The sequence below is a fragment of the Cotesia glomerata genome, linkage group LG4 (genome assembly GCF_020080835.1).
Source record: "Cotesia glomerata isolate CgM1 linkage group LG4, MPM_Cglom_v2.3, whole genome shotgun sequence".
Classification (NCBI taxonomy): domain Eukaryota; kingdom Metazoa; phylum Arthropoda; class Insecta; order Hymenoptera; family Braconidae; genus Cotesia; species Cotesia glomerata.
Genome location: NC_058161.1, coordinates 27,792,974 through 27,805,595, shown reverse-complemented (window position 1 = coordinate 27,805,595; position 12,622 = coordinate 27,792,974). Strand labels below are relative to the sequence as shown.

Sequence of the window (12,622 nt, the reverse complement as noted above, 5' to 3'; positions counted from 1 at the left end):
TTTGAAGAGGCCGGATTTCTGAATTACGTTATAAAATAAGTTAAGTATAATAAAAAGTTAAGAAATAATTTACTTAAGTAAATAATAATGATACACGATGATGAATAATTAGTAATAATAATTATAAAATTGGTTGATTAATAAACAGCAATTAAATTTATAATTTGTTCATTTAAATCTTTAATTTATTTGAATTATTAAATACATATATTAAATATTAATATTTATCTCTAATTTGTTTATTTAAATCCAACAGGTTGCAGATGACGTAAGTCACACATCTTGTATATGGAATACTTGTTTGTATGGCAGAGCACCGAAAAGTTCACAAGCCAGAGATCTTGACAGCGGAGTGGAGATTGTCATCGCTACTCCAGGAAGATTGCTAGATTTTCCTGGAGTTTATTAGATTGTAACAAAACGTAGAGTAGATAAAATAACGAGAAAAATGAAACGTAAGGAATGGTCAACTGTATGCTTTCATGGTTATAAAACTCCACAAGAACGTAATTGGGTATTACAAGGTATTATTTAACATTGTTTATTGTCATAATTTTTTTTGTATTTCTTGAAATTAATTTTATATTTCTATCCAATTAGATATTCGATCTGATAAGGCTCCATTTATTGTAGCAATTGACGTAGCAGCTCGTGAACTAGGTAAAATGAAAAAAATTTTTTTTTATTATATCATTCATTGAACAATAATATATTGATTTAATTTTGTAGTCAAAATTAAAATTAAAATATAATATCAACATTGATAAAATTTTATTTATAATCTTAAATATTTAATCATTTTTAAATCTATTTTTATTAACTTAAAAGTAATTGAAAGAAAAGAAAATAAAATCCAATTTTTAATAAATAGTTACTTAATAATCAATAATAATAATTTTATTACAATAATTTTAAATTAATTATTACTTAATAATCAATAATGTTTGTGCTACACTTTTTTTTTATAATTTTTTTCTCGAAGAAAAGAAGACATTTTGTTTTTCTTCACAAACGTTTTTGACAAATTTGAAAGATGATCAAAATTAATATTTTTATTTTCTAAATTTTCAAATTTTTTTTTTTCATCTATTGTTTTTTTTAAATCGTTATGCTGCTCTTTAGATAATACATTTATTGGTATTAAAATGCATTCATTGCTGTTTATTTTTTTTGCAATTAAAAAATTTTGTGGTTTTCCTTCCTGAATTTTTTGTTTTTTCGGAAATGAATGCAAGTTATAATGGTCTTGTGAATTTCTTTTTAAATTTATTGATTTATTTGTCGATGTTAAGGTTGTAGTGGTCAAAGTTGTTGAAGACACAGTCGTGATTTCTATTGGAGAATTTGTGGTTTCGCAATTTTTCAACAATTTTTGACCTAAAATAAATTTGGTATTATGAAGATAATATTTATTGAAAAAGTCCATTATTCGGCAGTCTAAATGAAAGTAGATTTCGTAAATCACGTATGTTGAATTAAGAAAATATCGGTTGGATATTATAAACGCCGTCGTGACAAGCTGCGTTATATTGTATAAATATGTGTATATAAGTATATATATACACATGTATATATTTGAACCATATGTATTTTCTGAATCAGCTCAACGAACTGAGTCAAGAAATTACAATATTTTTGGAAAGTTCCGTCATGTGGATCAATGCAAAAGTTATATTTATATTAAACTACTAAAAAAAATTTTTTTTAACCTGAACTATCTTCATTGAAACATTCATTGCTCCAATTGTTGAAAATCCAATGTTTCAAATCTTCAGCTTGATGTACTGAGTATTCAGAATTTTTTATTAAATCATTATTTGTTAGTTCCTTCATAATTTCTTTTAAACTTGTTATGTTTATAGAATTTTTTTTATTTAAATACTTTAATGCTAACTGTAATTAAGAATATTTATTAAAATTTTTGAATAATGTTATCATCAGAAGTACTTACTTTCAGAGATATATTAATAAATGTGATGGTATTTGGGAATGGGGCTTGCAAAAGATTTAAAATATGATTAAATAATATTAATCCTAAATCGTCAGCTATATCTTTCATTTTGGAGATAATTTCGGCTAAAAAAACCATCAATCCATGACATTTATTATCATATTCCAATGGCCGATCGGGTGTCTTAAGGCATACTTCATTTAGTTCAACAACTTCTTCATAACACCTGTAAATATTAGTTTCATTCCCCATTAACATGTAATTGAAACGCATAACTTTCTGATGGATAAATATATTAAACAACTTATATGTATAATTAATTGTAAAAGTAAGTGCAGTAGATACTGCTGAACAATATCTATCTAAATATTAAAATTTTTTAAAATAATTTATTATTTTAATAGAATAAATTTTTTGTAAAAATATACCATAATAATAATTGTTTTGTGAAATTTATTTGAGACAAATACGATGATTGTTTCATAGCATAAATATTATTGATCTCTTGAATACCATTTTCTCTATAATTGGGATCGATAATGCTCTAATAATTTTATAAATTAATATTTTTTTTGTCCATTGAAATGTTGATTAAGGATTGTAAAACAATACTTACCTTCTCAATTATTTTTTCAATATCTTCAAAACAATTATTATCGTTTTCACTACTAATTAAAATATTATCAACAGAAGTTGACTTAATCAAGGATTTACTATCCGTTGTTGGTGTAGGTGTTGGTGTTCGTATTGGGGATGTTGCTGGTGCTCGTGCTGACAGTGATGGTGTTGATGGTGCTAATGCTGGTTGTGATGGCGTAAATGTTGGTCGTGATGTTGCTGTTGCTGGTGCTGATGGTGCTAATGCTGCTGTTGTTGCTAATGCTGGTCGTGATGTTGCTGGTGCTGATAATGATGGTACTGATGGTGCTAATGCTGGTCGTGATAGTGTTAATGATGGTCGTGATGTTGCTGTTGCTGGTGCTGATGGTGCTAATGCTGATAGTGATAGAGCAAATGTTGGTGGTGATATTGCTGTTGCTGGTGCTGATGGTGCTAATGTTGGTCGTGATGTTGCTGTTGCTGGTGCTGATGATGCTAATGCTGCTGCTGTTGTGGTTGTTGTTTTTTTAATTAATTTGAAAGAATTTTGCAAGGAATTTAATTTTACATTTCTGAAACTAGCAGATACATTTTTAATGTTCTGCATCTGGGAGCTTTTTGTATTTTTACTTTTGTTTCTTAAAGATAACATAGTGTTGCATGATTTTTTCACCATTCTTTCTTGAACTATTTCAATTGATTGTTTTATATTGTCCAAATATATTTTATTTTGGTCAATTTTATTTTCTCTTACAATTGTATCCAATTGTGAGAGATCTAAATTATCTAATGGTGCATCTAGCAGCGTTGGATTGCGAAGAATGGTATTTTTTACTGTACTTAACAATTCTTCGAAACTTCTAGGGAAAGACTTTAAAAATTCTTCAACCGTAATAAGGTTTTGTTCCAACTGGAGTTGCATGTTTTTAATGTACAAGATTCTGTCGATGGTTGCTTTGGGAGTATTCCTTTTCGGTTTCAAATGGTTCTTCACTCTTTTTAAATTTAGTTCTTCTTTTTTTAGAACTTTCTCAATACCGTCTGGAACAATTTTACAATAAGATATATAAATTTTTTAACATCAACAACTATATAGTTAATAAACTATGCTGATAAAATGGGTCGCTAAATTTGTTCATCAAATTACTAACACATTATAGTTATTTAATTCATAAATTTACTTTTTACGTTTATATTTATTAGAATGAAATTATTATTTTACCTGTTAATGTCCAAATATCGGGATGCTCTTGGCCTATAATATGATTGCTGTAGCGATTGAAACTTTCTGCACCATCATTAGTATTAGCCGGAGCATTAAAAACACTCACTTTATCAGCATTAGACAGCCAAGTATCTTTGAAATAATCGAAATAAATAAGTATATTTGAATCTGTGTGCTTCACATTATTTATTTCTTTATGAATAATTTTTTCTGCTTCAGGAAACAATGAAGGAGGCAACAGAGGCACATTCATCATTAAAGATAAAATGTACTGGGGAGTTTTTAATTTATGAAGTTGCCAATTCCTAATTAGAGCCTACAATTAAAATTACATAAAAGAAGGTAAAAAAGTTAAAATTTTGTTATATTTTTATTTTTATATTTTCAAAGCATACTCACATGGACAAAATGAAAGTAGCAACCATACATCTTTGCGCCTTTAAAATTAATCCTTAAGGATTTAGATGACGCTTTTTCATAATCAGTCATAATGGCCAGTGATTTGTTTTCTAAATTAGGGAACTGATTAATTAGCCAGGAAAAAATGGCATTATACATTTCCGTATCCCTGTTTTCCATTAAAATCATTAGCCCAGCTATATACTAAGAAATATAATAAACATAATTTTTATCAATATGTACAAGTACTTGTACATAACAAGTACATGTAAAAACTTTTAGTTAATCCATAATAAAAAAATTTTAGTCTCTTATAATTAATTGTTAAAAAAAATTGCTAGAACTATTACCGTATTATTAGTTTTAAAATGGATGGAGTAAATTTGCTCCATTTTTGGTTTCCGTGCTGTTCTCTAAAACATTTTTTATTAAATAAAAGTTATAATGGCAAAATCTAATACATGTTTATAAACTTTTCTTAATTTAATTTTCTTTATAGTTTTCTTTATAATTTTGTTTAATAGTTAAAATGTGGTTATAAATTAATTAAATAGCTTACGGAAAATGTTCCATCCATGAACAATTTGTCGCTTTCGCTAAGACCGATTAAAAGGTCATTGGTAGAAAATATAAGCGCCGTTTTTCCATTGATCGACTTCACTGCTGCTTTCATAAAAATGGAATCAATTAAATCAGCCCCTAACTCGGCCATGGTATCGGGAATGTTAGGTCTGCTCAAACTTCTCTTCCTACTTAAAGTACTTCTTACAGAATCATAAATATGATTTTCTGCAACTTCGGGAAATCTGATAAATTAATAATATAAAATTAAACAATAAATAATTGAGAAATAATAAGGGATGATTATACAGATACGTATATAACTTTACTTTTTACACGGGTTATGTTTTAGTTTCTATAAAAAATCGGCTGAATAATTTTATGAATAAGTTAATTACCTTGAACAAACATCATCGAAGATATCAACTAATTTTTCGTTTGTTGTTTCCGCTTCTTCAATCATGACTTTCTTCATAGCTCTCCAAACATCCGCATCTTCTTCCGGAAAATCGCTATGATTATTTTTGATGAAAAAATCAACATTTTCATTTAATTCTGAAAAATTAGCGATGAACTCGATTTCCGATACAAAATGAAGTGTCGCCTTGCAGCCACTTTTTCGATAAGAGCATCTTGCTACTTTTTTGCACTGATAATCTTGCAAGTATTTGAATCCATTATGGTAAAATAATACCGAATCATTTCTCTTTCCCGGAATAATTTTCATACTTTTTAATAGAAAATAATTAAATATTTCTAATCAATCTTTGACAATTATTCAATAATTTTTTTATTTGTTATTGAACAAAAATTGACATAAAATTATAGGTTTTTTTTGTTTTCTTTTAATGTTTTTTTTTGTTTTTATTTTTTTTTTTAAGTATTTATTATAATAACAAGTAAATATAAATAATTTTAATAATTATAAGTAGTAATACATTTTTAATCATATAAATTATTTATAAATTATAGATAAAAATTTTTCTTTTACATAAATAATTAAATTTTTTGCTGAATCAAGTACATTTTATTTGAAAAACTTTAATATATATTTAAGAAGATGTGTGACAAACTGTGATTAGCTCATTTTTAATTCGAATTTCCAAGTTAAAATGTCACTTTTTGACAAAAATATAGGGTAAATAATTATAAAATTTGGCAAAAGTACTCAAATAACTATTTTTTAGGTATTGATTGTATTATTTTTAAAGTAAAACATTTGGAAAAAAATAAATAAATAGTTTATTTTTCCGCGTGAAACTGCCTTACCTTAAAAATCATTATAAAATCATAACATAGCTAAATTTTACACGCAATGGAATAATTCTCTACTTTGAATAATTCAAATAAACATAAAAAATAAAAGAAAAAATATTTCAATACCAAAAATTGTATTAGTTGTAAGCTAATTAGGAATTCCTCTACAGACAATTTTATTTACTTCATTTTATGATGATTTCTAAGGCAAGGCAGTTTCACGCGGGAAAATAAACTATTTATTTATTTTTTTCCAAATGTTTTACTCTAAAAATGATAGAATCAATACCTAAAAGATAGTTATCTGAGTTCCTTTTGCCAAATTTTATAGTTATTTATCCAATATTTTTGTCAAACAACGTCATTTTAACTTGGAAATTCAAATTCAAAATTAGGCAATCACAGCTTACCACCTTACCCACCTTCTTAATAAATAAAATAATTGAAAAAACAAATAAAAATAAAAAATGATGAAAACAAAAAAGCATTAATTTTATAAATAAAGTCATTAACATAAATTATATTAGATCACAACGTCATCTGATAGTATAATTCTTGCTCTTCTTTGCTAAACTAATAAAATTAATTATTTCTTTGAAAAAATGTGTAAGTATAATAAATATTTAAATAATTTCTTAAACTTTTTATTTTTTTTTTTTTAATTTCATTCAATAGTTTTATATAATGTATATTCTTTTGCACTATCTAATGTTAATTTTATTCTGTTAATTATAGGGACACGAAATCAAGAAAATATATTAATTGCTGCACGATTAAGTACCTGCGAGCACATGTTTCAATCTATTAACTTTGAGTACATTAATTTATTTGACGAAGAAAGTTGGACGTGAGTATAAATTAACTTTCATAATTATATCCGCATTTATAATTGATTGGAATATTAATTTAGGATTAAACAAAAAAGTATAATTTTTTTCATTAATTTCAGTGAATTAGCAGAGTGGACAGGCCTTCGAAGGAGCAAATCACCCAACGAGTGCTTTCACCACTTCTGTGATTTGTACCACAAATTTAAAGTAATTAATGATCATTAGTGCTTGTTAAAATTTATATAATGATTTTATTAATTATTCAAAATATTTCTTTTTTTTTTTTCAGTTTCACAAAAGTGCGACAAAGAGGGCTGAGGAAAATGAACACTTCACATTTTATGCAGAGTTCAATGCGTACTACCATCTGCTAGGAAATCGAACACGTTTCTTTTATGAAAATTACAAAGAATGGCCATTCCTCAATTAAAAAAAACATTGTTTTTTTATATCTTCGGTCGTCATCGTCCTTTCGCCATTTACCGCTAATTGATTTCTTGATTTATCTTTTTTTTTTTTAAATAAAATCAGCACGTCATGGATCCCTGCATCATTTAACTTTTGATCCACGTTTTGGCTTATGAAGCCTTTCAATTTCAAAAATTTGTTTATTACAAAATGGTGCACTTACTTGCATCATTATGTAATTTAATATTTATTTTTTGTATCTTTACTGAAAAAAGTTAAGTAATAGGTAATAAAATAATCAAAAAATTAAAAATCTGCCGAGTATTCATATTCAGTGTTTTATTGACAAATATAAGGATGTTGTTTACAAAAGTGCTGTTTTTAAATATTTTCACAAAGGTTATGTGTGATTTAAAAAGTGATACCGGTAATCACAGTATGATCCGTCAAATCCAGACTGACGCTAAAAAAAACATAAATATAGAGGTAGGTAACCCCTAAGCTGCCGCCGCCTGGACCGGATATCGAAGGCATCGAAATTATAACATTTACGTTAGGTGAGGATCCGTCCTCACCGTGACGATGATGATAGCTTGAGGCTATGGTTGGCCCCGACAGGCCCGCTGCTCTCGTGTGAAGTAGATGGTGTACCATCGAATTTCGCCAATGATGGTGAAGAATCGTGCTTCACGACGATCGTTCTTCCGGCTCAGAAGGCAGAGGTGGTAAGATAATAGGTGGAGGTAAGGTAGTTGGAAGAGGAGGCGGTGGTGCGGTATGAAGCAGAGGAGGTTTTATTGACAGAGTCTTGCCGACGACTTGCCTGAACGATTATTCACTGGACTATGGCTCCTCGAGTAACTGCGACTGTAACTTCTTTGTCCTCGTCCGTTGCTCCGATCTTTACTGAAACTACGGCTGCGACTCCTGGAGTAACTTCGGTCCTTCCCTGTGCAAGGACCACCACCACGCCAGCGATCTTTACCACCTGCATTAATTCAGACTATTGTCAATTATATTCATTATTTAATTTGATTTAATTATGCAAGTTTATTCATTTAGTTAAGAGGTGCTTCAATTGTAACAATCAATGAAATTGAAAATTATAATTTTTTTTTTTTAGTAACTTATTAAAAACAGTAATTTAAGAGGTGGGCGGAAATTTTAGCTTTAAATTTAGTTCCAATGCTTAAGTATTTGTAGTTATTTAAATTACTTGTAAAAAAATTTTTTTTTATACCGAATCATTTTTTTTGCTAATAATACATGATAACATTTTATAGTAGTTAAAATAAATTTTTAATAATTTAATTAAATCAGTATTATAGAATATACTACAGCGTAACTTTTGATAGTTTTAGAATTAAAATGATTGAAACAAAAAGTAATAGTGAGAAGCAAATTTTGTCACAATTGCAGCACCTCTCCCTGAATAATTATATTTAGATATTACCTTTTTGTTGTCTAAACATTCCAGCGCGACTATCTATAAGCTGTAATAGTTTTGGATTAATAACCTGATTAGCCTCCTTTAATACTTGAATTAGGTCATTATATTTATTCGAGTTATTGGGTGTAAAAAATGTATAAGCCGTTTCGGTTTTTTGACGACGGCCTCTACGACAGATACGATGAACATAATCTTCTGAACAAGATGGGTAGTTGAAGTTTATCACTAACTTCACGCCTTCAACGTCTAAAATTTTTATAAATACAGTTAGCAAATTGTATAAAAAAATAATGACAATAAACAATATTAAATAATACCTTGTAAAACCCAATCACGTTCTTGTTGAGTTTTATCACCATGAATGCATACAGTTGACCATTCTTCACGTTTCATTGTTCTCGTTATTTTGTCTACTCTACGTTTTGTTACAATGAATACAATCGTTTTATTTTTGCTTTCACACATTTTTTTTTTCAATAGCGTATTCAGTCTACAAACAAACAATCACAATCACAATTACAATTACAAGTATTAAGTAGATAACTTTATTACAAATATATCATACTTTACTTCTTTTTTATAGTCCTGGCAAACGTCAATAATTTTTAAATTATTTTGATTAGCTGACAACTGAAACGATCTAACATTAATCTGAGCGTAGTCTTTAAGAAAATCTTCAGCTAAATTGTTAACCTCCTTTACTCAAGTCACAGACCACATGAGTGTCTGCCTGTCAGGTCTAATTTGTTCAATTATTTTTTGTATTTGACGTTCAAAACCCATGTCCTATATACGATCAGCCTCCTCATCCAACTCTAAATATGTACACCTCTTCAAGTTCGTCCAGACAGAGTCAAGAAAATCCTAGCAATCTTCCTGGAGTAGCGATGGCAATCTCCACTCCGCTGTCAAGATCTCTGGCTTGTGAACTTTTCGGTGCTCTGCCATACAAACAAGTATTCCATATACAAGATGTGTGACTTACGTCATCTGCAACCTGTTGGATTTAAATAAACAAATTAGAGATAAATATTAATATTTAATATATGTATTTAATAATTCAAAATAAATTAAAGATTTAAATGAACAAATTATAAATTTAATTGCTGTTTATTAATCAACCAATTTTATAATTATTATTACTAATTATTCATCATCGTGTATCATTATTATTTACTTAAGTAAATTATTTCTTAACTTTTTATTATACTTAACTTATTTTATAACGTAATTCAGAAATCCGGCCTCTTCAAAAATGAAAAAAAATGGATTAGGTATAATATTCCACGAAGATTTATCTCCTTTTCGCTTCTATATTGCTTGATAAAACGTGGGTTGCGATTTGAAACTGTGTCACTGGGAACGTAAAAATTCTTCTTGAATAGCTCCAGATGCCCTAGATCCCATCGAGGTTTCCTGAAACAATTAGAAAATAAAATGTTTTCAAAAAACCAATTATTTTAAAATTTTTAATTCACAAATTATATTTATTTATTTATTGGAGTTGGCTTTTTTGTTTTTGGAAAATAAAATTGCAAGTCTCAATAACTAAGGCCAGTGTAAATAACTAGGTTTTCACCTTATCTAATGCATATTTTACATCATAAAAATTCAGCCTATTCAAAATTTTACTTACCAAAATTTGTACGCACACTAAAATAATCAGCTGATCAGCTGATCAGTTTACAAGTACTTATGTATATTTACATTTCGAAAATTTAACCACAAACTAAACACGGTAATAATTTATGAAACACAACATTATTTACCACAATAATTATTATTTATATATTATTTATTTATTTACTTTTATATAATATTTATTTAAAATATACTACTTTATATTTATATTTATTGTTTCATTTATTGAAACCGATAATTTTAACAAACATCAAATGTACTACCCGTTTATAAAATTTTGATCTGGGTAATCGGGATCTGCGTAATGGGGATCTGCGCAATATATATTCTGTGTCATCGAATATGTGTGTAATCGGGATCTGAGTAAAAGGGATCTGGGTAAAACGAATCTGGGTAATAGCGCCATCTGCGTAATCGGGATCTGGGTAAAAGACACCATCCCGAAGTAGGCATGATAATGCTGAATGCGCAAGCGCTGAAAAAAAAAATGGAGTTAGATCTGAGACATATAACTGAATATAATTGATCCGAACAAAAACAGTTTCACTGTAAAAAAGTCGCGCCAAGTCCACGTTCATAAGACTATTTGGAAAAAAAAATTTTTTTTTTCTTTACAAAAAGATACAAAATAAAAAAATTAAAAAATCCAAGTAACCGATGTGATTGTTTATGATTTTCGGAAATTAAAAAAAATTTTATTGTAAATTTAAAAATTAAAAAAAAAATTTTAGAACGTATTTAGTGTGCGTGGTTGCAAAATATTTTACTTTTAATGAAATTCGTAAAATCTATTTACTAGGACTTTAAAAAAATTGAAATACACAATGACGCACACCAAACCATAATATAAAGACAATTCATTGATAAGCTTATCAGTGAGTATACCAGCGCCTTTGCCACCAATACCTTTATTATCTTTTTTTGCTTTACGTAACCGTGAACCCATGCGTTTTTTAACATGCCCAACACACTCCTTTTTTTCTACTACTGGGTTATCATTGTAGGGGTTAATATCAAGAATGCCCTTGAAAGTTTTTGAGTCACCATCTCCGATATATCGGATATATTTGGCATTATGCTTGGTTTCCGACCTCCCAAACATTTCAACAACCGCGTCAACTTCCATTTTTCCGGCGCTTCCTTTATGATTTATAGTGCAGACTTCTTCATGCTCTTTATACCAATCTAGATAAGCTTCGATGTCATCATTTTTTTTTGTGTTTCCATACATTACACCCTTGACAAAAACTTGATTTGACTATTGTATCAACAACTTTTTTACTATAGGAATTTACTATAGAAATAATAGGAATTTTGAAAAATCCTTTTAATGACATATTTTTGAATATCTAAACTTTGAAAATATGAAAAAAAAAAATTTTTTCGATTTTTTCAAAATTCTACAGTAGAATACTCCCTTAATTATAACTTTTTTTTTTTTAATCAATTACACAATTTATTTTTTCTTAAAAAATGAATGAGCGTTATGAGGCGTGCACTTTTGGATTTTCCAAATTTTTTTTTTAACTAAACTATAACTAAGTTGTTAATATCATAGATGTATTTCAAAGTTAGCAATAAGATGACTAAAAATAATCTTACACTGTAAATTAAAATTATTTTTATGGAGATTTTTTGGAAAAACTTTTCTATTTTAATTTATTAAGGAATAGAATGATAACTTAAAATAATAATCAATAACAACAAAAAAATTATAAAGCTAATTTTACATTTTATTAATAATTAGCTAAAAATTTTACATTGATTATTTACATATTTACATAAACAGATATAAAAATTTTATAAAAATAAATACAAATGAATATTTAATTAAAAAAAAAAAATTAACTCTACATAAGTCGTTACCGGATCTTCGGAATCATTCGATAATAAAAAAAAGGGTTCTTTTGATCTAATTTAGAATTCTATTTTACAGATCAAATTTATAGATTCTAATATCTGGCTTTCAAATTCTTGTACTGCCAGCTTTGCATCGTATTCTTCCTGGATCCCGTTGCTGTTGATTTCCTGGTGTCGACATCTTCGGGATTCTTCCTTCATCCTCTGGAGCTGCTTTTTTCGCATTTCTGCGGAACATCTACTGGTGTCATAACCGCTGTATTGAACGCCGATGACTGCTGGCAGTTCTGTTGGAGCTGGTGCTGGGTGCCTTTGTTGGACGATATGCCCTGGCTTCATTTTAGCAAGCTGGTATTTGTCAAGTCCCAAAGAATAAACGTCTACCATCTTGATTTGTTGATTGGTAATCTGTAACAGAAAAATTTGATAAAAAGTGTAAA

At 28.1% G+C, this 12,622-nt stretch overlaps 1 protein-coding gene and 1 long non-coding RNA gene across 3 annotated transcripts; one reads left to right on the top strand and one right to left on the bottom strand.

The window, feature by feature from the left end:
* The first annotated feature begins 256 nt into the window (after window positions 1–256).
* Window positions 257–7,142, top strand: LOC123262522. Of its 2 annotated transcripts, XR_006508958.1 has the most exons (6): window positions 257–524; window positions 601–660; window positions 3,996–4,118; window positions 6,729–6,840; window positions 6,943–7,030; window positions 7,113–7,142. It is a non-coding gene; the product is annotated as an uncharacterized LOC123262522 (long non-coding RNA). The 2 variants fall into 2 exon arrangements; XR_006508959.1 differs by lacking the exons at window positions 3,996–4,118; window positions 6,729–6,840; window positions 6,943–7,030; window positions 7,113–7,142 and adding an exon at window positions 1,293–1,351.
* Window positions 7,143–7,553: 411 nt separating this feature from the next.
* Window positions 7,554–9,687, bottom strand: LOC123264050 (probable ATP-dependent RNA helicase DDX17; the record flags this gene model as incomplete). The annotated part of the gene is given in 5 exon segments (XM_044727092.1): window positions 7,554–8,234; window positions 8,685–8,927; window positions 8,999–9,171; window positions 9,247–9,545; window positions 9,547–9,687. Coding segments are annotated over 5 exon segments (861 nt in total), but the record flags the coding sequence as incomplete, so codon positions are not given.
* Window positions 9,688–12,622: the final 2,935 nt, after the last annotated feature.